Genomic DNA, 26,542 nt, shown 5'->3' on the forward strand with positions numbered 1-26,542 from the left:
TTATCTGAGAGCTCATTTGGTTTTGTCCAGGTGCCCTCCACATAGCAATGCACGTGCAGCTGAGTTCCCTCATCGGCCCACACTATTCACACACCTCTCTCCAAAGGGAGCATCTAGCAACCTCAGAACCCCCGAGCCCTGCAAACAATGGTCTGCTTCCATGCTCCTGGTAACAATCAAACAAGACAACTTCTATTCAAGTGTATACCAATGTATCCTGACATGAAGACTAGAAAGGCCGATCCTGCATGAACTTGTTCTGGGTACATGCGCAGTAAGACAAAACTGTGCCCTCTGGTCACCTTTTAGGGACCATCTTGTGCCTGTTTGAAGGCAGACACTTATTTACCATCTTATGCCTGTGGTCTAAGTTGGTCATGCATGTAAGTTCAGACATGTAATAGGAACAGGGAGGAGCACCAGGAAAAAATGCATGTGTGATCTAATCTATCAAAATAGTAACAGCCCCTCCTTCTCTTGAACCCCATGAAAGAAGCCCCCAACACTGGAGTGCTCTGGTCCCTAAAAACAAAAGTAACAGACAAAAAGCCTTAACAACTAAACGGGGTTGGAAGGAAGGAGTTGCAGATGGGAATGCAGCTCCCAGTGCAGAACCACCTGCCTCTCCCCAGTCCCTGGGCTTAGCCCTCAGTGCTGTTCTGATTCCAACCCCGCTCACCCAATGTTCCCTGTTTTTTTAGAGGCCTCTCCAAAAGGCCACAGGGCAGCTCATGTCACAAAAGCTGGCTAATGTTGGAGGAACAGCCCTGGAGAGGGCCCAAGCTAGAAGTCACAATCTCTTACAACTTTAATCTCGACAGTGCTAACCCACTGCACTAATCTACTTTGTGTGGCTGCAACACAATCCAGATAATAGGTACTAGGGAAAGAAAAGAGGTTTATTTAAAAACTCCCACTTAGCTGGATGTGGCACAGCCTGCCCTTGGCTTTAAGGCAGTTCTGGGACAGCCTGGTCAATCTGAGACCTTGTCTCCAGACAACAAAACAAACAAAAACCTCAGTCTGGAGTCTAAAAGTCCAGAATCTGATGTTCCCAAATCCCAATTTAGGCCCTCCTTCTTTAATGTCCCAACACATCAATGTCACCCACTTGAGACCAAGCCTCCAGGCCATGAACCTTTGGAGGATTCAAACTGCTGTGTCTGTCACATATGAGAGGAAGTCCTTCTGAGGAAGAAGGTGACCCATAATCCCACAGAGATGTGATAACACAGACAGGATACTGAAGACCCAAAAGGGCAGAGGGGAGCCCCCTTTCGTGCTATTCCATGGCTTGGCTACATGCACCCAGTTTTTGAACCCCTATTCTCTGCCATAGCAAGACTCATGATTTTGCCAATTCCATAACCATTGCCAGTCTAATTGCACAATCCTCCCACAGAAACATGCCTGCCCCGGCTGTTTTCTCCTCAAACCTTCTGACAAATACTGAGTGAAGAAGGACTGCTTCTTGCCAGCGTGTCAACCTCCAGGAACCACTTGGAGCTGCTTCTCCAAGTGTCCACTTTCCACTCACTGATTCAAGCTCAACACCTCACCACAGAATTCACTGCTTTTACCCAGTGCTGACCCCCACCCCATCTCTGCCTGGGGACACAATGCATGCAATGCAGCTGTCCTTGTATTGACCCCTCCCACAACTCTCTGCCAAAAGACCAACCCCTAAGACTATCACCGCCTACAGTATTCCTTTGTTCCATGAAAGTATGTGGCTAACACGATAAAGTTCAGCATAGCTCAAGATGGAGATGACAAAACCATGTAAGACTGAATGTTAGCCATCACTCTTTAAAACTCTGGGAACTAGTCAGCAATGTTTACTAAAGCGGTCTTCACTCAAGGTTAGGTGCGTGAGGGACTGAAGAGATGGCTCCCCAGTTAAGAAGACTGGTTACTCTTCCAGAGGACCTGGGTTTGATTCCCAGCAACCACATGGTAGCTTACAACTGTCTGTAACCCAATTTCAGGGAATGCAACAACACCCTCTCTTCTGGCCTCCATTGGCACAGGCACAAAAGCAATGTACAGACACAAATACCCAGACACATGAAATAAAATAAAAATGTAAAAAGTGCCTATTATTTGGTATTGTGTTACAGCAACACAAAGTGGATTAGTGCAGATGGCTCAGCAGTTAAGAGCACTGGCTGTTCTTCTGGAAGAGTTAGATTCAGTTCCCAGCACCCTATGGTGGCTCATAACCATCCATAAGTCCAGTTATATATACACTACTTACATACACACACAGGCAAACACTCAAAATAAAAATGAACAAATTTTTAAAAGAAAAAAAAAGATAACCATGGGTCCCAAGGGGGTTAAGACCTGTCTTTCACTATAAATGGAGTCTCTTTTGAGATTCCTAGGAACTTTTAGGTTTATAACTGGTAAACATAAAAAGGTTGTATATGCTTAGGCCTTAAGCATGATTCGCCACCATCTTAACGTTTTTATTTAAAATACTCCCACATAAAATAAATATTACTTATATATAGGCAACCTCCACATTAAAGTTTTTCAATATTAAATTTTGACTTATTGTGGTCATCGTGGGTTTATGACGCACGTAAGCATGAGTAGGCGTGTTGCAGTACCTGTGCCTGTGGAGCACCGGTGGGCGAGCTACGGTGCCTGTGGAGCGCGGGTGGGCGAGCTACGGTGCCTGTGGAGCGCGGGTGGGCCTGTGACTGTGGGGAAAAGGCCATCTTCTGCCATTGGTCCTCTGCTTCCAAGTCAGGTGGGCATGTTTGCCAGGCAAGGGCCTTTACCTCCCTGGTGTCTGCCAGAGCTCTGGTCCCTCAGGTGCTGCCAAGCGGCTCCCAACAAACACCATGATAAGGCCTCCCCTCCCTTTTCTTCCCTCCCGTGTCCCCTGCCTTTCTACCCTGAGGTGCTGGTGGTAAACAGCTTCAAAGCCGTGAAGGCTCGGTGCCCGGCCCAGGCTTTCCGGTCTTCAGTCCCTGCATGCTCTGCCGCAGCTCTCTGTTTGAAGCCTTCCTTCAGGTTACCTCTATAGACTCCCCGAGCTGGCAGCACTCCGGAAGTCCTCCGGTAGGCGACAGGGCCCAGGGCCCACCTTGCCAACTATGCAAGGGCAGGAGGTGGTGAGGGGAAATGACCAGCCGGCACTGCGCGTGCGTGGACCTCAGGCGCCGTCGCCATCTCGGCCGCCATCTTGGGGCCTGTGGGCACCATGGGGTCTTGGGCACTGAGAGCTGCGCTGCTGTGTCTGGGCGGTGCCCTTGTGTGCTCCCAGTTCCACTCGCTGCCCCATAGGGATGGCCTCATCCCAGCGCGGGGACAGGCCACCACACAAGAGCCGAAGGCCAAGACCCCGGAAGAGGAAGAACCTGTCACGAAGGGCAGTATCTGGTCATGAGGCCCTGGCTGCCACAGCACAGGGAGACTCGCCTCACCCCAAAGATACAGAACTAAGCTGCTCACAGACCCTCGTTAGCAATGTCAGTGATAACCCCAAAACATTCGGCATTTATTGTTTTATAAACAAATTAGTATTCGTGGCTCAAGGGGCTGTTAGGTGGCCTTTTCAGAGTGCAGTTGTGGACAATTATTCAACAGGCTAAATGGCAAGAATTATATAGCTTGTACCTCTAGACTTAATCAATTGCAGTCTTTATTTTATACCAGAGGTTGAACCAGGAGCTTATTTATATACATGCTATCTACACACCTTTATCATTGAGCTATGTATCTCAAGTCAGTATGAGGCTTTATGTACACACACACACACACACACACACACACACACACACACACACACACACTCACGCTCACTTTTGAGACAAGGTCTCACTATATATAGTACAGGCTGACTCGAATCTTCCTGTCTGATCCTCATGAATGCTGGGATTACAAGTGTATACTATGCCGGGCGTTGGTGGCGCATGCCTTTAATCCCAGCACTCTGTGAATTCGAGACCAGCCTGGTGTACAGCCAGGGCTACACAGAGAAACTGTCTCCAAAACAAAACCCAGAAAAAAAAAAAAAAAAAAACAAGTATATACTACTATGCTTGCTGGCTCCTAGGTTCTCAGTTTCACAAAGGAAAGAAATGGTATTTGGCCAGAGAAACTTGTTTTTATGTTCTTGGGCAATAGAGTTATTAATAAATTATGTTGATTTTGTGTCTTCCTAAGTAATCAAATATGGCATGTTTGTCTTAGTTCATCTGCAGTTCAAAATTTCTGTTTACCTCAGATTTGGCTTGCTTCATCAGTGTCTAAAGAGGAAAAGGATATGTTAATGTATTCAGGTTAGTAAGTAACACAGAATGTGGGTGTTTATTCCAAATAATGTATTGCTTTGTTTTTAGATTGTGGAATAGCACCACTGAAGGGTGCAATGGAAGGGTCTCGGATTATAGGAGGCACACGAGCTACCATTGGTGCCTGGCCATGGCTCGTTAGCCTGCAGGTTCAAGATGGCAATTTTCTTGTGCATATCTGTGGTGGTGCCTTAGTGAGAGACAGGTGGGTCCTCACGGCCGCCCACTGCACTAAAGAGGCAAGGTATGTACCTACAGTGACTCCCGTTCTCTTCTCGTAGAAAATAGAGAAATGGTAGAGTGTCACGGACTTTAAACATCGTGTCTACAAAGTAGTTATATGTAATTCCTTATATATATGACACTTTAGCATTTGCTAAAATGAATTCTTTAAATCACACATTGGCAACTTTTTCTGTGGATACTTTATGGGGTTTGCAGGGCATGTGGTTTGTTACATTACTTGGTATGAAAGTAACTATACATAAGTGGAAAACACATAATTAAATCACTGTTGCTATGATCCTGTAATTCCATACATAGAATTATGTACGTGTATGCATAAAGCATATGTTCATGGGTTGCATGAAAACAAGATAGGTCAGACTTAATCTTTATTGTGTGAACTCTGAAAGAGACTCTTGGTCCTCATTTGCACTAAGTCATAAAATCCCATTTTCATGATTTCCATGACCCAAACATTATTTCAAAGACTAACTCCATGCCCAATCCAGTAACTTCCTAGTTTCCATCCTAGTGACCCTATGGTATAGGACAATTATGACAGATTTTCTCAAGTGTCTCTTTTCCTAAAACATTTTTATGCCTATGAGTGTTTTGTCTGTATGTTTTTGCACCATGTGTGTCCATGGTGCCCAAGTTAGTCAGAGAGGGCATTAGGTCCCCTGTTACTGGAATTACAGATGGTTTCGAGCCAGTATGAGGATGCTAGAGCAGAACCTGGGTCCCCTGCAAGAGCAGTAACACTTTTTTTTTTTTTTTTTTTTTTTTTTTTTTTTTTTTTTTTGGTTTTTCGAGACAGGGTTTCTCTGTGTAGCTTTGGAGCCTATCCTGGCACTTGCTCTGGAGACCAGGCTGGCCTCAAACTCACAGATATTGCCTGCCTCTGCCTCCCGAGTGCTGGGATTAAAGGCGTGTGCCACCAACGCCCGGCGAGCAGTAACACTCTTAACCCCTGAGTCATCTCTCTAGCTCACAGGCATCTCTTGTAAGACACTAGTGTGCTGTGGTGGTGGTGGTGGTGGTGGGGGGGGTGGGGAGCAGTGGTGCTGCTGTCTTATTTTTTCCTGCCCTTTTCCCTAGCTTATCCATGATCCTTTTCAGCTTTTCATTCTATATACTAATCTTTCATTGTTAGCTCCTATTGCTAAGTGGTTCTCATCAATTCCTATGATGAATTATCTGATTGGCCCCACCTAGCCCTTCATTCTAGGTGAAGCAATACTCCCCATTTTATTAATGAACCATCCTTTGGCCAAGTATCCTCCCCCCCCACCCCGCCCCGTCTGACAGAAATGTGGGTAAAGGGTATTGGATTGGGGGACCATGAGAACAGAGTGGGCAGATCACATTTCCTTGTACAAGTATATAGGTAAATCACATATAATCATCAGTGTATACCTATAGCAAAAGGGCGAGTATCCTTGTTGTTTTTCTGATACTGGGGGCTGACCCTAAGGCCTTATTCATGCCAGGTGAGTGTTCCAATGCTGAGCCACAATCTATAGCCATGTATAGGACACTGAAAAGTGCCTTGTGGTGGGATGGCATTGGTGTCTGTCACAGGGCAGAACCACAGGGCTTTTCCTATGAAGTCAGTTTTCACTTTGGCAGAAATGACCATTGTAGGTGGAGTTTTCCTGTGCCGCAGCTGCTTCTCAATTGACCAATATGGAGACTCAATATTAATTACAAATGTTTGGCTGATAGCCCAGGCTTGTTACTGGCTAACTCTTACACTTAAATTAACACATTTCTTAGCTATGCTTTGACATGTGGCTTGGTACCTTTTCTCAGTATGGTGTGCCCATCTTGCTCTCTCTGCATCTCCCAGTAACTCCCTCTCTGCCCCTCTTCATCCCAGTATCCTCAGGTTGATTGTCCTGCCTAACTTTATCCTGCCTTGATATAGGCCAATCAGCTTCTTAACCAATGACAGTAATACACATTTACAGTGTACGGAAGTATTATTCCACAGCAGACCATTGGGATTTAGTTTTCTTTTCTCTCATTTTTCATTTATCTAACTATTTTCTTTTAAAATTGAGGCATACTCTCATGCCTCTGGGCATGCCTGTGAGAGATTATCTGGAGTAGATTGAGGTGGGACCCACCCTAACTGAAGGAGACACCATTCCTTTCTTAGACTGAATAAAAAGGAAAATGGGAGCTAGGCACTAGCATTTATCACCCTCTGCTTCGTGATATAGTCTCTGGCCACCTGAAGCCTCAGAACCCATGCCATACTGCCACGATGGACGATGTCCTAGGGCTGTGAACCAGAATAAGCCTTCTCCACTATGTTGCTTTTATTGGAGTATTTTATCCCAGCAGTGAGACAAGTAACTCACAAACATGGTAAAACTGTCTCAAAAAACAAGCAAACAAACAAACAAATCCTTTCTTTTGCCAATGCTATATTTTCACCTGTTCTCTTTTGATTTAATTTTCTCAATTCTAGTGCTAAGACCCAAATGTTTTATTCTAGTATATTTTTTAAAATTAAGGTTTGAGAAATGGCTCAGTGCTTAAAAGCACTGCTCTTCTAGAGGATCTAGTTTTGATTCCTAGGATCCAGCCAGCATCTAACAACTGCCTGGAACTCCCAATTTCAGGGAATCCCATTCCCTCTTCTGGCATTATTATTATTATTATTATTATTATTATTATTATTATTATTGAGACAGGCTTTCCCTGTGTAACCCTGGCTGTCCCAGAACTCACTCTATACCAGGCTGGCCTTGAACTCAGAGATCTACCTGCCTCTGTCTCCCAAGTGCTGGGGTTGAAGACATGCATTACCACCACCCAGCTTCTTCTGGCCTTCTTGGGCATTAGGCACATGTGTTGTACAAACATCCGTAACACATAAACTAAAAATAAATAAATCTTTAAAAATTTATAAAAGTAGAGGAAATATTTTCTTCCATGTGCTTATCACACTGCTTCATGTTTAAACTTATACCTAATCTTTCAATGATTTTTATTGGCATGAATGACATGTGACTTCATGAGGACTTTTCATACACGTATATAATGTATTCAGTCCTGTGCCTCTGTTGCCCATCCTAACCTTATGCATGCTGAGCCTGGACCCTGCAGAGCTGAACTCCTTGCCTTGTTCTCCAGTTATTTGGAGGCAAATCTCAGATCTGTCACCTCCCTGTCTCTTGAAGACACAGCACTTTAGAGAGTTCTAAGTTTTTAATCTGTGTGGAGTTTACTTTGGTGGTTTGTGCCATTTTAGGAAGCTCATTTTCTTTTCTTTCCAAACAGCTAGCTGTCTCAACACCATATGTTGAATAATTCAGACTTCTGTTTGCTAGTAAGAGTCACTGTCCTAGTCGGCCATGAAGTTCTTCTGTTCTGGAATCTGAGTTTCTTTCTCCCCTCTGCTACATCATGACATTTGGGCTTGTATTTTACACTTTATGTCACCTGGAAAAGTCACTTAAAACTTGGTTGCCAGTCCAATATGAAAAACCCCAATCTAGTGGAAAATCAAGCATAGAGTTTAAGTGAACCTGTCCGTAATAAGAATATGTGCTTCCTTTCAGTGACCCTTTCAAGTGGAGAGCAGTGATCGGAGCCAATGACCTCTCTCAGAGTAGTACCTACGTCAGGAATATACGGGTAGTAGCCATCGTCATTCAGCCAGACTTCATTCTGGAAACTTTCGTAAATGATATCGCACTGTTCCGTTTAAGGAAAGCCGTGAGGTATAATGACTATATTCAACCTATTTGTCTACCTTTTGATGTTTTCCAAAAACTGGACCAAAACACATCGTGTTTTATAAGTGGCTGGGGAAGAACCAAAGAAGAAGGTAATTATAGTCTGAATTCAACTGCTACACACACACCTTCCTGATTATTGGCAGAGGGAGGGAATCTGCTTACATGTTAATATCCCTGTGTGTATTTCAAGCAATTGATTAGTTGACTAATTAGTTTTTTTAAGTTCTACTATTATTTATTTTTTTAAATATTTTTGAAAAAATATAATTAGTTTATTATGCTAGGGATCAAATTCAGTGCTTTGCATGAGCTAGACAAGCAGTCTACCAGTAAGTTTTATTCTTGCCCCATCATGAATTTATTTTTATTTATTTGTTTATTTTGATCTTTCCAGACAGAGTTCCTCTGTGTAGCTCTGTTCAGCCTGTACTGAACTCCCTCTTGTAGACCAGGCTGGTTTTCCAACTCAGAGAGATCCTCCTGCCTCTACTTCCTAAGTGCTGAGATTAAAGGTGTGGGCCATCACTGGCCAGCCCAAATTCATTTATTTATTCTTACCTTTTTACTCAAAAGCTTAAAAAACTGAGTTTTATAAACTGTGGAAAAGAAAAGTTTTACTTTGTTCCCCCCACCCCTTATGGGAGAGAGAAGTTTCATTGCATAAGCAGCAGTACATAGGAACCTGGTTACAAACACCAAAAACTCTGTAACTGATGGCAGACATTAGGGTGACAGCTTGCTGTTCCTGAAGCCCAGGACTCAGAGTTAACAAGAGAACTGTGACAGAAATGCCCACCTTAAATCAGAAGTTTGGGATGCCCAAGACTGACTATTTAATTTCCTTTTCATTTAATGGCTATGCAGGATTAGGCAGGAGGCTGTGTGTGGTCGTCTCTCACATGGAGTCACTCACTCTATGTTGATCCATAGTTGTGACAGGGAGGACAGAAAAGGCTTCTGGAGCAGAGCATGTCAGTGTCTCAGGCTCCTGCCCCCTCAGTAGCCCTTTGAAAATGCTGCTGCTGCTGCTGTCATTCTGTGTGACAGGTCAGGAGTTTAAGGTTGTCCTAGCTCCATTTTTAATGCTGTGATAAGCCCCACAACCAAAAGCAGTGTAGGGAGGAAAGGCTTTATTTGGCTTATGCATCCCCATCACAGTCTATTATGGAAGGAAGTCAGGCAGGTGGCAACCACGAAGGAAGGCTACTCACTGGCTTGTGTCCATGGTTTCCTCAGCCTGCTTTGTTTGAGTCTTTTGTTTGAGGCAGGGTCTCCCTACAGAGCCCTAGCTGTTCTGGAACTCTTTATGTAGATCAGGCTGGCTTTGAACTCACAGAAATCTACCTGTCTCTGCCTCCCAAGTACTGGCCACCACATCTACTTCAGTTTGCTTTCTTATTGCAGTCAGGGCCTGTGCTGAAAGGTGTACCATCCACAGTGGGCAGGCCCTCTCACATCAGAAAATGCCTAGTGTTACCCACAGGCCAGCCTGATGGAGGGTACTTTTTAACTGGGAGTTCTTCCCAGGTGGGTCAGGCTTGTGTCACGGTGATAAAGCCAGCACAGAGACCACAGGTGTGAAGAACTGAGACTTTATGGAAACAGTGGCCTACATATAACAATCCCAGACCTCGGGGTGGAGGCAGGAGGATCAGAAGTTCCAGGTCTCACTCAGCTATGTGTGAGATCAACTCAAGGCCAGCCTGGGCTCCATGAAATCTTGTCTCAACCTTTAACACCTCCCTGTCCCCATTCTCCCCCTGCTCCATCTATCCTTTACAGAGCAGCAGCTAGGACTCAGATTGAGCTCTTCCTGATCTGAAGCCTAGTCAGGCTTTAACTAGCTGACTGACCTGTTCTGAGAGCATCATAGACCAGTTTGGAGCATTGAGATCCAGCATGGAGATTTGTTTTCCATTGTACATGGGCCCAACAAGCATGGATTTTTTTTTTTTTTTTTTTTTTAAGCAGTCTCAGGTAGCCTAGACTGGCCTGGAACTCACCATGTTGTCAAAGATGACTTTGAGGCTGAGCAGTGGTGGTGCATGCCTTTAATCCCAGCAGTTGGAAGACAGAGGCAGGTGGATACAGTTCAGATAAAACTGGTGTTCCAGCATGGTATACCACAAACACAGCTGAGGCTTCCTACCGAGGACCACCCAACAGGAAGGATACATAGGGCAGGAATGTGTAAAATAGGCAAGATGACTCAAATCAATGGGTAAAGGAACTTGCTAAGCAAGCGTCGTGACCTGAGTTTAATGAGAGAACTGTTTCCACGAAGTTGTCCTGTGACCTCCACACCTGCCCTCTCTGGCTTCATGGGCCTTGTATGCACAGACGTATGTACAGGCAAAACACCCGTATGTGTAAAATAATAATAAAAATAAAATAAATCTAGAATGGAAAAGCAAGCAGGAGTGATTAGATTAATATTATAAAGTAGAGCAGATCAAGTAAAATTATCAGAATGCTGAGGAATAGTGTATAATAATAAAAGGCTCAAAGAAAACACAAAAGGTTCAGTTCCAACTGCAATACACAGACCCAAAGAAGGAAAGGTTTCTCTACTGTGACAGGATCTCACTATGAAGCCCAAGCCAGCCTGTATTCAGTCATCCTAGCCCAGCCTCTCATTGCTGTGGTTACAGCTTGTATCACAGCACTGAGCAACAGAGTAAAACCCTGTCCTATAAACAAAACAAGGGCCAAGCAGTAGTGGTGCACACCTTCAATCCCAGAACTTGGGAGGAAGAGGTAGGCTGATCTCTGGGTTCCAGGCCAGTCTGGTCTATAGAATGAGTTCCAGGATTGCCAGGACTACACAAAAACCCTGTCTCAAAAATAATAATAAGAAGAGAGAGAGAGAGAGAGAGAGAGAGAGAGAGAGAGAGAGAGAGAGATATAAATGCCCAGAGCATTATATTCACAGAGGTGCACTAGAGTTTTACTTGTGGGGTCAGCAAGTGGCTTAGTGGGAAATCGCACTTGCCTTCAAGGCTGATGATCTGAGTTTGATCCCTGGGATCTGCTCGGTGGAGAAGACTGACTCCATATGTAAGCACACATGTGCACAGGCACATACAGTGACAACTTTGATGTATTTTAGTTGCATGAAATCATAGCAGGAGACTACATAAAGAGTAGTACTGGGCCTCTGCCTTATGTATAATATGCAACATACTTTTAGCTACAATCAGCCATAAAATCATTGGGAAATGAGACAACTATAACCAAAGAATTATCTACTTATATTCTAAGCCCTGAAATATTAGAAAACCTGCTAAATGGGATGAGGTGGTGGAAGTTTCTATGTGTAATGATGACTACCACTCCCCTGGATTTGCAGTCTGAATCATACCAAGTCTACAAAGATGTAGACTCAAGCTGAGAATTTAGACAACATGGAGCTGTCTGTCTGGCACCAGATCAAGTGTATGTCACGTTTATAAGACTCCAGTTTCTTCTAAGGCTTTAGAGCATTGCTTCATAGAGGTTAAGGAAAATGAATGGATTACTCTTCTGGTGTTTTGTTTTGTTTTTTAATCATTAAAACTTAGGGAAGCCAGGTGCCATGAGCGAGACTCAGCAGAAAGAGACCTTAAAGAGTTCAGATACCATAGTCATCAGGAAACATTCAAGAAAGGAGAAAGGACCCCGAAGAGCACACAATACTGGAGCTGAGGGAGGAAGAAAGAGCAGTGGTGTAGCCACTGGTCAGTGTCCCTGTCAACAACCCTACAGAACTCATTAGGTCACAAAAGAAAGACATAAAAGTGGATATGGGGGTAATTGGGAAGGGGATGGGGGAGAGGGAGAAAAAACAGGGTGATGGAGTGAATATGACCAAAATATATACATGTAGAACACATGTATTATGTGTAATGATACATGGATGTATCATAAATAAGGCTGGTCAGATGGCTGCTGATAAAGGCGCCTGTCATGAACTGACTCCCACAGTTGTCCTCTAACCCTGACATGTGTGCTAGGACACACATGGGCACACATTAAATAGTTATAATAAAGATTTCCTATTAAATAGTAATTGCCATGCTTCCCCACAAAAATACAAAAAAAAAAAAAAGAGCAGCAGATGTAGTTGAGTGGCAGAGGGCTAACAGTACTGTAGGAGAAAGGGACCGTGGAGAGGCACAAAGATCACCAAATCAATCAACGTTATTCATAATGAAACCAATAGAAATAGCAAATAATAGATTAAACCCCCAAGGACTTCATATATTATTAATATTTAGATATAGAATATCAAGTAAACATATTTTAGTTCTTTGAAGGAAGAAAAAAAGTAGAATCATAATTTAGTAGATGACTAAATGACCAGGCATGTTTCAATGACAGCCAAATAAAATCTTTAAAAATAAAAACTGTAACAACTTTATTTGGCACTCGCTGGATAAAGAAGAAAGGTGTCATGTGGAAGATGCAGCTGAAGGACCTGCCAAGCCAGCAGAGCAGGAAGGATATGGCTGAAGGGGGAAGAAGACTGGGATGAAGACTGGGCATAACCCCACATCTGTCATCCCAGCACTCAGAGGGTGAAGACGGGAAGGTAAGAGTTCAAGGCTAGCCTCAGCTACACAGTTTGGGACCAGCCTGAGCTATATGAGTTCTTGTCTTTAAAAAGGGTGGTGGTGGAATGCAAATGAATAAAAGAACACTTAGAAAAAACTAAATCTAGGGCTGAGGAGATGGCTCAGTGGGTAAGACCAGCTGTTGTGCAAGCAATGAGGACCTGAGTTCAAATCCTCAGTATCCGTGTGGAAAACAGGACAAAGCCAGGGAGTGCTCCACTGAAGGGGTTGTCCTCAGCCCCTCCCTGTTTTACAAAGCCTCTGAATTCAATAGGTTGATCCCCTCCTCTCTCTCATAAGCACATGCTCTCTCTCTCTCTCTCTCTCTCTATCTCTCTCTCTCTCTCACACACACACACACACACACACACACACACACACACACACACACACACGCCTGATGCTGTTTGAGGATCAAGTAAGGCAGAGAGCAATAGATAAGGACACCCAGGGTCCTCCTCTGGCCACTGCACACAGACAGACATGTGCACTAACTTTGGCTTCTGTTTTTTTTTTTTTTGTTTTTAGAGTAAATGTGATATATAAATTTGTCAAAATATAAAATGTGTGCTCTTAGATGACTTGGGTTAAGAGCACTTATCTCTTACAGAGGACCTGGTTCAAGTCCTAGAACTCACATGTTGGTTCACAGCTAAGTTCCAGGGGATCCATTGTCCTCTTGTAACCTCCACAGGCACCAGGCACACATGTAGTACACATTCATACACACATCCAGGCAAACCTCCATACACATAAAAATAAGTCCTTAATATGTATGCTCTCCCAAAGACACATCTACAAGAATGAAAAAGATAATCTTTCAACTCAGAGAGAAAAACATTTGATACAGAAATCCTCTGAGAGGTATAAAGAACTTGTATTACTGAGCCTGGCAATGTTGGTGCACGCCTTTAATCCCAGAACTCAGGAGGCAGAGGCAGGTGGATCTCTGTGAGTTCGAGGACAGCCTGGTCTACAGATTAAGTTCCAGGGCAGCCAGGACTACACAGAGAAACTCTGTCCTGAAAAACAACAAACAAAAACCTAAAACTTGTATAACTCAGTACTAAGTTGTGAGTTCACTGACAATTTGAAAAGATACCTTATCAAAGTAGGCATGCAGATGGCCAGTACTAGGTGAAAAGATAGTGACATCACTGATACCACAATCAGAAGTCACCACACATCTTCTAAAATGGTCACAACCCGAAAGATGGACAATACCAGATCTTGGCAAGGATCTGGAGAAACTGGAACACCTCCACATTGCTGAGGCATGAGGAGGGATGTAAAATGGTGAAAATATGTAAGCAGTTTCTTTTTGTTTGTGAAATAAGAGTCTCCCAGGCCAGACTGACACTTGCTATGTAGACCTGACTGACCTCAAACTTACAGCAATCCCCCTGCCTCAGCTCCCCAAGTACTGAGATTACAGTAGTGTGCCCTCACATCTAGCTTTGGCAGTTTCGACAAAATTTTCACATGCACATACCATGTTGAACACAGCTACTGTATGAGCCACTCTTAGGCATCTCTATCAGATGAGAAACTGCCACAGAAATTCTCATCACAGTGTCATTAAGAAACCCAAGGCAGCGGATCTCTGTGAGTTCGAGACCACCCTGGTCTGCAAGAGCTAATTCCAGGACAGCCTCCAAAGCCACAGAGAAACCCTGTCTCGAAAAACCAAAAAAAGAAAGAAACCCCAAAGAAACCACCTAAATGCCCAGCAAATAGTGATGTGCTGTATATTCCACTGAGTGAGTACTAGTCTACTAGTAAAGTCACAGGGTACTCAATTGTCTACACGAAGGCAGGCTCTGAATCCATCTGCACAGCTTGGGATGTAGCTCAGGAATGTTTGCCTGGCATGCACAAAGCTCTGGGTTCAAACACCAGCTCTGAATAAACTGGGCGAGGATGCAGGCCTGTGGTCCTAGTACTGGAGAAGCAGAACCAGGGGGATCAGAAGTTCAAGATTATCCTTGGCTACATACAAGGCCAGACTGGAATACAAGAGACCCTGTGTAAGGAACAAAACCAACAAAAACCAGGGTTTTGCAGGCTCTCCTCAGCTCATTAGCCCATGTCCATGCCTCATTTAGCAAACATGAATTTTCTTCCATGCCTCTTGCTGCTGCTGCCACCTGGATTTTAGCTAACCTGTATGTTTTTTTCTCTTAAATGCTAATAAAATTCTCCTTAAGATACTTTTGATAAAAACAAAACCCAGTGCTGGAGAGACACCTCGGGGTAAGATCACTGGCTGTTCTTCCAGAGGACCTGGTTTGGTTCCCAGTGTCCACGAGGTGGCTCACAACTGTAACTCTAATCCAAAGGACCTAACCCCTTTTCTGGCACATGGTATACATATATACATGCAGGCAAAAATTCACATCCATAAAAAATTTAAAAATCATTAAAATGTTTAAAAAATAAATCATTGGAATGAACAGTTTAGTAAAATGACCAGGTATAAGACCAATATATACAAGTATGTTTCAGTATTAGCAAAAATTAGAGAATTTAATTTTAAAGTCAGGGACTTGGAATGTATCTCAGTGAGAGAGAATGTCCTAGCATGAATCAGGCCCTGGACTAGCTCGTAGCACAAAAAAAAAAAAAATATGTAAATAAAAGTTAATTCAATGCCACACATGGATTGATGATAGTGAAATGTTGGAAAATAAGCACCAAGGAGCTGAAGAAATTTCAGCCTTGCTGCATTGCTGCTGGGATTAATAAAATGGGAAGGCTGCTTTGGAATGCAGTTTGGGACTTCCTCAAAATTGATCCAACTTCACGATTTACACTAGAAAGAGATGGGTGTGCATGTCCACACAGGAACCTGTCTGTAAACATTCATAGCAGCTTTAGAACAGCAAAATGATGGGAGACACAGAAGAGGCCCAACAACTCATGACTGAGTAAACCAAACATAGTACAGCCATTGATTTTTATTTTAGTTTTGAGATAGTCTCACAATGTAGGTCTAGAACTTTTCTGTAAACCAGGCTGTCCTTAAACTCAGAAATCTTCCCGATTCTGCCTCCAAAATTCTGGGATTAAAGATGTGCGTCACTATCTATACCCAGCATTTATTTCCTTGGTTTATTTGTTTGTTGTTATTTTTCAAGACAGGGTTTCTCTGAGAAAAAGTCCTGGATGTCCTGGAACTCACTCTGTAGACCAGGCTGGCCTGGAACTCAAAGAGATCCATCTGCTTCTGCCTCCTGAATGCTGGGATTAAAGGTATGTGCCACCACCACCCAGCTTTTTCCTTTTTTTTAAGGGCATGCACCACCATGCCTAGCTTATTATTTTATTTTGTTGTTTTGAGACAGGGTCTCTATATATCCCTGGCTGTTCTGCAACTTACCATGCAGACCAGGCTGGCTTGGAACTTACAGAAGTCTGCCTGCCTCTGCCTCCTGAGTACTGGAACTAAAGTGGTGCCACTGTAGCCAGAATTCATTTATTTTATTTTTAATTGTGTGTATGCATGTGTGTGCATGTGTGTGCAGTGCCCCCGGAGACCAAAGGGATTGTCAAGTCCCCTGGAGCTGGCATTACAGGAGGTTGGGAACCACCTGATATGGGCATGGGAATCAAACTCAGGTCCTCTTCAGAGTGGTGTTTTTAACCCCTGAGCCATCTCTCCAACCTTCTTATTCATTTTTTTAGTAATTTCAGGTAATGTAATGCTATTAAACTACACAAAGGGGTGGAACACTGGCACATTAATCAACATTATCCTAAGTGGAATGAGCCAGCCAGAAAGTGCAGTATAGTCCACAGTAAAAAGCCTCAAATGGGCAAGTCATGGACAAAGTAGATGAGTGGCTGCGAGCACCCAGGGGCATTGGGGAAAACAAACTTTGATTCAATGATAGATAACATTTTATGTAACCTGTCCATTTAGTGAGGCAACCAATTGAGGTCTCATTAAATGCCCACACTTTAATTTTTCATGTCTTATTTTTAAAGACAAGAGCTCATGTAGTCCAGGCTGGCCTTAAACTCACTGTGTATCTGAGGATGACCTTGAACTTCTGACCCTGCTTCTCCTTCCTGCATGCTGGGATCACAGGCATGCATCACCACTCGTGGCTTAGGCAGTATTGGGGGACCGAACCCAGGGCTTTGTGTGTGCTTGGCAAACATTCCACCAAATGACCTACACACCACTGCCATTTTTATTTTTTGAGTCTAAATCTCACTCTATGGCACAGGGTAGCCCTGAACCAATAGTAATCCTCCTGCCTCAGCCTCCTGAGTGCTAAAATTACATCTGTGAGTCACCATGCTTGTGCTACACACCAACATTTAAATCATTGTAAAAAATGCCTGTAGTTATTAAGACATAACTTAAAGAGCTTTGTTCCATCTGCTGCTGACAGGCAATGGTACAAACATCCTACAAGAAGCGAAAGTGCACTTCATTTCTCGAGAGATCTGTAACTCTAAGATGAGCTATGGAGGAGTGATCCCTAACACTTCGTTCTGTGCAGGTCACGAAAATGGGACTTTTGACACGTGCAGGGTAAGACCAATACTTCCCTCTCTGAGAGGTCTTCTATAGCCAGGAGGGACCTGAGCAGAGGCCTTAATCATCAGGCTAATACAAAATTTTTTTTCCTACCCCAATAATCCAAACCTTGGATCAGATTTCCTGGTTCTTATCCCCATCAGTTTTAAACACAGGCAAAATCTGCCTTGAATCTGCCCTCCTCCTCTGCTGCTCCTCTCATTGTTATAAAATTTTGTCTTAATGTGTCTTGCCTGAATGTTTTTTCCCCCTTGTATTGTGTGTGCCTAGTGCCTGAAGAGGCCAGAAGAGGGCATCAGATTCCCTGGAACTGGAGTTACAGACAGTTGTGAGCTGCCATATAGGTGCAGGGAACTGAATCTTGGTCCTCTGGAAGAACAGCCAGTGCTGTTAAGCATTGAGCCATGTCTCCATTTTTTATCATCACCCAGAAACATTTTCTTCCCTTTTTAATTTCACCCAGAACCACAATGCACCCACGCACCCCAAACAGTATATAATCCAGCAGATTTTTTTTTTAGAAGTGTGCAACCATCACCTCAAGTCCAACTTTAGAACTTTTTGTCATCACCAAAAGAAACCTTCCTCATTAAGAAGCATGGGTCATGGCTGGAGAGATGGCTCAGTAAAGTGCTTGCAGTGCAAGCATAAGGGTGTGAGATCAGAGCCTCAGAACTCTCGAAGACAGCAGGACATGTTATGTGCCTGTGATCCCCATGCTCCCACAAGGAGATGGGAAACAGACAGGGGATCCCCAGAAGTCTGCAATAAACCGAGACCCTGCCTCAGACTAGAGGCAGGGAAGACCAAGCTGAGGTTATCCTCTGACATCTACACATTTGCCATGACATCCATAGAACACTTGACAATGATCTGACCTCCACACATGTACGTGCTTACACACACACACACACACAGAGAGAGAGAGAGAGAGAGAGAGAGAGAGAGAGAGAGAGAGAGAGAGAGAGAGAGAGAAATCACACCTTGTTCTCTGCCCACCCATCCCACACACAGGCAGATACTAATCTGTAGGACTAGATATCCTTGCCATCTGTGGTCTTCCATGACTAGCTCTTTCATTATCATGATTTCAGGGTTTTGCCCAGTCTGGAGGATGCATTAGCACTGACTAGGAACTTTTCTCATTGCATCAGCACGATATCTAAAGCCACCAAAGGCAGGAGGGCTCATTTTGGCTCACAGATGAGGGGACAGAGTCTGTAATGTACAGAAGGCAGGAGGCAGGAGTGTGAGGCTCTTGGTGACCTGTTGTCTGCAGTCAGGAAGAAGAGGGTGACAAATGCTGTTGCTCCTCTGTAGTCAGTCCAGGGCAGCAAACACCATGTCACCGGCTCTGAGTATATAACCCTGGATGTGCCATTTGCAAGCATTTTCTCCTGTTCTGTCAACTCTATCTTGTTGCCACTGCTGCTTTGTCTGGTCATTGTTTGTTACTTTACACTGGGGATCAAACCCAGGGCCTTCACGTGTTAGGCAGTGTTCTACCACTGACCTATATTTCTCATTTGTTGTTATTAACTTGTTTTTTGACACAGGATCTCACTGAATAGCTTTGGCTGGCCTAGAACTCAGATTTGCTTGCTTTTGCCTCCTGAGCATTGGGATTAAAAGTGTGCAACCCCTATACCCAGTTTTGTGAAGAATATTATTTGGACCTTGAGTTTCCAATTTTTTATGAATCCAATTTCCTTTTTGCCTTTTCTTTCCTGGCTTTTTCTCTTTCCATGTTGGAAACTAAACCTAAGTGCACATTGTGCCGCAAGTGACATGCCAGGTTCTCTGTGCTTGGCTTCTTATGCCTGTTACTATTTCCAAACCTGCCAGCCCTATACTTGCACAAAAATATTCTGCACCCTCACATTTTTCTCTTCATTCCTATTTCTGCAATCTAAAGTTTGCTTCCTCTGTTCCTTTTGTTTTTGTTTTTTGAGACAGGGTTTCCCAGTAGTTATGGATCCAGTCCTGGCACTCACTCTGTAGACCAGGCTGGCCTCAACCTCACAGAGATCCACCTGCCTCTGCCTCATGAGTGCTGGGATTAAAGGCATGCACCATGACCACTCAGCGTTTCCTCTGTTCTTTTCCTTAAGAATCTTTATGAATGAAACATTTGGCTTAAATTAATTGCATTCCCTGGCACTCATCATCAAAAACAATGATTTCAATAACCATTCAATGGCTGCCCAGTATAAAGAACTGTTAACACTCAGAGCCAGTCCTTAACCTGTGGATACTGAGATGGTGGCCTTCACATTCTTCCTGCTTTGAGGACATTACTAGCAATCATGACAAGCACTTTTGGGTGCACTGATGGTCTTGTATAAACATTGAGGGGCTGGTTGGGCCATGACACCCTTGACAGTCCTCCCGTACCCCTTTCTTCCTGCAGTAGCTGATCTCAACACTTAACATTCCATCCCTTGTGGATGACAATGTGTTCTTCTCTAGGTAGCTAACGGCACACACTCTTCTCACATCAGTAGAGACCTTTCCCACACAGTGGCAAAGCAAACATTCTGAAGAACAGTGATTTCTCAATCTTTTGTATTCTTCCTAAATTATTTTTCTCCAGAGAACTGTGTTTTAAAATCCAACCAATTTTATTTATAGTGTTGTGGTTCATAGCCATGCGATGACTTGATACTCCAGGGTAGCACACCTCTTGTCTGAGTTGGACATTAAACTGACCGTGTCCTGATTTTCCAAAGCATTCTATTAACATGTTAGGGGTGTCTTAGTAATGTGTGTGGCTGGGGGCTCCAGCTCCCGGCGATGCATCCTGATGTGAAGCACAGTGAGCTACTGCCTGAAAGGACACCTGCATTGCCCTTGGAGTATACCGAGAGGGAATAGTCACAGGAACAGGTGTGGTGTAACTAAGTTGTCTCAATGTAAGAAATGATAAATACATCTTGGATTTTAACAGGGTGACAGCGGTGGACCACTCATGTGCTATTTGCCAGAACACAAACGGTATTTTGTGATGGGAATCACCAGTTATGGACATGGCTGTGGGCGGAGACATTTTCCTGGCGTCTACAGTAGCCCATCCTTCTTCAAGCAGTGGCTCACAGAACATCTGTCACAGGGAAGTACTACTCGAGTGTTTAATATGGACATGGTGCGCTGTCAGATCCTTATGGCCCTGGGCGCCATCATCCTCCTAGGAGTTACATAAAGAGACACTGAAGGCTGCGCCCTGTCATTCTGTCCCTTGTTTGGCTGTGTTTGGCACAAGAAGATCGTATTTTTAATCTCTCTTTAGAGGTCTCACACCAACATTGTTTTTTGAACAAAAAGGATTGTGACAGACACACAGTTGTGAGTTTCAGCACCCAGTCACAGGCCTCCTTCCTAGGACCTGACTGTTTTGTTGTTTAATCACAATTCTGTATTTGGAATACTCTCCTAGAGTTTGTATGAATTATTCAGTTCACTTTGTGCTTTATGTGTATGAACGCCAATAAACAGTTCATAGTTTAACTGAAAAAATGTTTGTTAAACTAATCAAACACATTTTAAGTTGGATTTTATTTGACTTCCTTAGCAGTTTGGGTGTGGTAGCAGAGAGACATTACGGTCACTTGGGTCCACTGTTTCTGGGCCTGAGCTGAGACAGATGTGATGATGGTGAGAGAGGCTAAGCCAAGATGCTCCCTCATGACAGCCAGGAGCAACAGTGGGGCTAAGGCAACATTTTCATGAACTACAGATATCTAAAACTCATTTTTGTATGTATTTTGAGATGAGGAGTCACTATGTAGCTCAGGCTAGCCTCAAGTTTAAGATTTTCCTGCCTCAGCCTCTTGAGTGCAAAGATTACAGGTATGAGCCACTGCCTCTGGCTAAATATTTGTAAAGTACATAATAGAAAGGAAAATTTCCATAGCCCTATCTAAGATGTCGACCACGAAATCCTACCTTTTCATTTATTTTCATTATTTCATGCCAGCTATTCTGATAGTTTTCCAAGTATTCAATAGTAGAAAAAAGTTTATTTCCTCATACTAAAATCATATTCTCAGATTCTCCCTCTATACACACACACACACACACACACACACACACACACGCAGGCATGCACACATGCACGCACGCAGGCTATTTAAACAATTGACTAAACACTTCCCAAACTTGGGAAGTAAGATGGCTGTCCAGATTCATGAAGCCCATAAGTCCTCAAAAAGTTGAACCAAAGGACACCAAGACATATAATAATTAAATTGTCTAAAGTTAAAGAAGAAGTTTCAAAAGCTACAAGGGGGAAAAAAGTCTGTTAGACTGTCGGCATGCTCCTCAGCAGCCATCCTGAAGGGAAGGAAAGAATGGAACATTTTGAAAATCTTGAAAGAAGAAAACATAACAACGACAGAAACACAGGCTCCTTAGACCCAGCAGAGCTGGGCTCCAGAATGACAAGGCTGGAGAGCAGGTCAGTGGAAACTGCTTGCTTGGCATGTGTGGTGCTGGGTCCAGTCTCCACTACAAAAGAAAAGGAGAAGGAGGAGGGAGGAGGAAGGTGGGGGAAGAGAAAGGAGAAGAGAAAGAAGAAATGATGACGAAATATAGGTGTTTCCAAATAAGTGCAAGCCGAGTGAGCTCACCACCATCCTTGCCTGTGAGACATGCTATAAGCAATTCAAGCTTATGAAAGACTGTTTATTATTACCACAAATTACACAATGTACAAACTCACTGGAAAAGGTTAAGTACACAGACAAATCCAAGATCCTGGAATTTCACAACAGACACAGACACACACACACACCAACTTCAATCGGTATAAAATCACTGCAGCTGGGCATAGTGGCCCATGCCTATACTCCCAGCACTTGAGATGCTAAGGCAGGAGGATTGGGAATATAAGACTTGTCTGGCTACATAGCAAAACTCTGTCTCAAAAATAAGCAAATGACTAGGGACAATTATCTACAATTATGCATTACATAATGTTTTGCCATTGTTGAGATGGGGTGTTATGGACCCCAGTCTGGCCTTGACCTGATGATCCTCCTGCCTTGGCCTCCCGACTGCTGGGATCACGAGGCATGGACCACTACACCAGGCATTGTATCTTAAAGACATAAATCATAATATTAATGCCCTAACATATAAGTAAAGGTAGGGCTTAAATATATAGTGGTTTTTGTATATTAAGTTAGAATTTATAGCTATAAAATGTTTCATGTCCACATCATGGTTTTATTTGGTTGGTTTTTTGAGACAGGGTTTCTCTATGTAGCTCTGGCTGTCCTGGAACTCACCCTGTAGACCTGGCTGGCCTTGAACTCACAGAGATCCACCTTCCTCTGCTTCCCCAGTGCTGGGATTAAAGGCTGCCACCAGGCTGCACATCATTGTTTTACTAAAAAATAAATAAATAAATAAATAAATAAATAAATAAATAAAAATAAATCTATAACAGAGAGCCAGTGAGATGGCTCAGCAGGTGTTTGCACTTGCTGCCAAGACTCTGACAACCTGCCTATGATCCCTGGGACCTACAGAAGAGTACAAAGTAAAGAATCAAAGCAAACTGTTGTGGAGTTTTCAGTGTCAACGCCTGGACCTGCAGCCTTCCCAAGCGAGGCTAACTAAAGAGATGTCATAGTGAAAAGTAGAGGAAGGAAATGTAGGTTGTTCAGCCACACTAGGGAGAGGAACAAAGAGCCCAAGATGACTAAGTCCATCTTCGGGGTCCTGACCTCAGGTTTGGGTTTAAACAGAGAGAAAAAGTCATACTTAACTAAGAAGTCCTCATCAAGATGTGGCCCTGCCCACCAGTGGCCCAGCCCATCCTGCACAGTGACCAAGCAGTTGACAGCACTGTGTGCAGTCTCTTCCTGGGAGACAAGATCTTCCTCGGAAAGCACCAGAAACTGCAATTCCTTGGGGCCCATTGTTTGAACAGCCAGAGGGAGGGACACCCGCTCTACAGAGAATCTCTCCTGCCAAGGTAAGTATGTCAAATCACTCAGGAAGACAGAAATAAGGAAGAATCAGAAAACAGCCAGCAGAAGGGTAGTAGTGGGTTGGAGAGATGGCTAAGTGGTTAAGAGCACATACTACTCCTGCAGGGGAACCGAATCGGGTTCCAACACTCCTGTCAGGTGGCCCACAGCCACCTGTAACTTTAGCTCCACGAGGATCTGCTGCCTCTGGCCTCTTTGAGCACCTTTACACACATGTGTGCATACACACACACACACACACACACACACACACACACACACACACACAAACACACACAATACAATTAAAAGTAGATCTTAAAAATTTCTAAAGCAACAGTAAGTTCCATTTTGAATGAAAATGCCCCCATAGGCTCACAGGGAGTGGCATTATTTGAAAAGATTGGGACATGTGGCCTTATTGGAGTGTGTCACTGGGAGTGGGCTTTGAGGTTTCAAAAGCTCAAGCCAGCCCAGTGGCTCACTCTCTTCCTGCTGCCTGATGATCCATATATAGGCTCCTTCCGCGTACTACATCTGCCTGCATGCCACCATGCTTCCCCCGTGATGATAATGGACTAAATCTCTGAAACATAAATCAGCCCCAATTAAATTCTTTCCTTTATAAGAGTTGCTCTAGAGCTGGGCATTTGTAGAACATGCCTTTAATCCCAGCACTCAGGAGATAGAGGCAGGTAGATCTTTGAGTTTGAGGCCAGCCTGGTCTACAGAGTGAGTTCCAGGACAGCCCAGGCTACACAAAGAAATCCTGTCTCAAAGCAAAAAAACAAAAACAAAAACAAAAACAAAAACGAAAGAAAGAAAGAAAGCCAACTATAATATACCTTAGCTTTAACATGTCAGATAAATTTAACCAAAAATGACTATGTGGAGTTATATTTTGCAAAATGGACTTTAAGTAAAAACTTGTCACAGATAACACAGTCCTTATTTAGTGATAAAGGGACCAGATTATCAAGAAGACATAAGTATTTATGCTCCCAGAATCAAGTTTCCAAAGCATACACTAATGGCTGGAAAGAAGGGGCTGTTGCCTGGCTTCATTTCTGTTGTTGTTACTCTTTCAGGCAGTGCTGGAGACCCAGCCAGGGCCTTTCAATGCCAGATGAGTACCCTGTCACTACATACCCCTATAATAGGGGACTTTAATATCTTGCTCTTTCTTAACAATAGACATGGCAGAGCTCAAAGGTGAGTAGGGGCCCTGAAGAGCACAAGTAAAAGGAAGTGATACACATAGAACAGACACACAAAGGTTCTTCCCAAGTCCATACGGCTCTTACTACATGGTATATCACACACAAATCTTAGATCAAGTAAATTTCCTACAATGAATGAACCAGAACACACCTAGAAAGAAAACCAGACATTTCCCCCAAATCTGAAAATTAAGCAACATATTCATGAACAACTGTGGAGGTTTGAAAGAAAATGACTCCCATAGGGAGTGGCAGCATTGACTGCTGAGTTAATTTCCCAGCAACCACATGGTGGCTCACAACCATGTATAATGAGATCTGGTGCCCTCTTCTGGTCAGCAGGCATACATGCAGACAGAACACTGTATACATAATAAATAAATAAATAAATAATAAATAAATAAATAAATAAATCTTAAAAAAAAATTCAGCTACCAGCCAGTTGTAGTTGCACACACCTTTAATCCCAGCATAGTGGAGGCAGCGGCAGGTGGATCTTGGTCTACAGAGTAAGTTCCAGGACAGCCAGGGATACATAGTTAGCCTTCCTTCCCACCTCTCAAAAACAAAACAAAGTTTAGTTACCAACATCTCTATCTCCACTTTTGGAGTTTTTTTTTGGGGGAGGGGGTGTTTGCTTGTTTGTTTTGTTTTTTGAGACAGGGTTTCTCTGTGTAGCCTTCTAAACCTAGCTGGCCTTGAACTCCCAAAGATTTGCCTGCATCTGCCTCCTGAGTGCTGGGATTAAAGGTTCGCACCACCACCTCTAGGGTTCTCCTGTGGTTTTATCTTACCAGGTTATGTGGTGAGAATGGAATCGAATGGCCCACATAGACTCATATGTTTGAGTGCTTGGGCCTCAGTTAGTGGAACTGTTTGAGAAGAATTAAGAGGTATGGCCTTGTTGGAGGAGGTATGTCATAGGGCAGTGGGGGGTGGGGGGGTAAGGGGTGGTCTTTGAGGTTTCAAAATTCTATACCATTACTAGTGAACTAGCTCTCTCTCCACCCCCCTTTGCCTTGTGCTTGTGGATCAGATCCGAGCTCTCAGCTACTGCTCCAGTGCCATGTCTGCCTCCTGCCATTGTGATTGTGCCATGATGATGGATTTATACTCTGGAATATTAATAACCCCTGACAAATCCCTGGTCATGGCCAGCAACAAAAAGTAACTAAGACAGGTTACAATTCTTTCCATGAGTCGTCTACAAAAAAAAAAAAAAAAAAAAAAAAAAAAAAAAGAGGAAAAGAAAAAAAAGTTTCTTAGCAACCCTTGACAGGTGGTGTTCAGTCTACCCCAATTGCATAAATGGCAACCACTCAGACATTTAAGTTTGGCTCTCCTTGGCCCTGCCTTGTTCTTTTCCTGGGCTTTTTTCCTATTAATAAACTCCCCTCCACATCCACCCCCTTCCTTAAATCTAAAAATCTTTAGCTCATTTGGGAGAGCACTTGCTGCCTAGATTTGGCACCCACTGCTGTGTAAAGTTTGCATGGTGACAGGAGCCTGCAATCCCAGCACTCAGGAGGTAGAGGCAGGAAGATGGAGTCCAAGCTCATCCTTAGCTATACAATGATGCCTGAGGTCAGCTAGGCTACATGAGACCCTGTCTCAAAAAAACAAAACAAAAAACCAATACAATTAGGGGTAGGATAGCACGATGGCTCAGCAGGTAAAGGCACTTGCTGCCAGTCCTGAGAGCCCAGAGACCTGACTTCCAGGACTTGTCACCTGACCTTCACACATGTACTGTCTCAGGTGTTTGAACACAGTCCCCATTTGCTATCTGTTGAGGGAGGATTAGAAGGTGTAGCCTCACACCTTTAATCCCAGCCTCAGGAGACAGAATTCCAGGCTAATCTACCGAATTCCAGGACAGACCATGGTTGGGGGGGTTGGGGGGAGAACTGTGGCCTCACTGAAGG

The 26,542-nt window shown here is 43.6% G+C and overlaps 1 protein-coding gene across 1 annotated transcript; it reads left to right on the top strand.

Moving 5' to 3' along the window:
- The first annotated feature begins 3,214 nt into the window (after positions 1-3,214).
- Positions 3,215-20,624, top strand: Tmprss12 (transmembrane serine protease 12). Its single transcript, XM_027396022.2, has 5 exons — positions 3,215-3,383; positions 4,356-4,551; positions 8,105-8,373; positions 17,277-17,419; positions 20,373-20,624. Exons 1-5 carry the CDS (start codon positions 3,215-3,217, stop codon positions 20,622-20,624), a joined length of 1,029 nt encoding a protein of 342 aa, XP_027251823.1.
- Positions 20,625-26,542: the final 5,918 nt, after the last annotated feature.

This window comes from Cricetulus griseus, chromosome 2, assembly GCF_003668045.3.
Source record: "Cricetulus griseus strain 17A/GY chromosome 2, alternate assembly CriGri-PICRH-1.0, whole genome shotgun sequence".
Classification (NCBI taxonomy): Eukaryota; Metazoa; Chordata; class Mammalia; order Rodentia; family Cricetidae; genus Cricetulus; species Cricetulus griseus.

Bases quoted from the DNA above. Each gene is read 5' to 3' on its own strand.
- Tmprss12 (XM_027396022.2), top strand. From the start codon at position 3,215: ATGGGGTCTTGGGCACTGAGAGCTGCGCTGCTGTGTCTGGGCGGTGCC. The intron at 8,374-17,276 runs GTAATTATAGTC...TGCTGCTGACAG, and splicing joins GGGAAGAACCAAAGAAGAAG to GCAATGGTACAAACATCCTA. The intron at 17,420-20,372 runs GTAAGACCAATA...GGATTTTAACAG, and splicing joins GGACTTTTGACACGTGCAGG to GGTGACAGCGGTGGACCACT.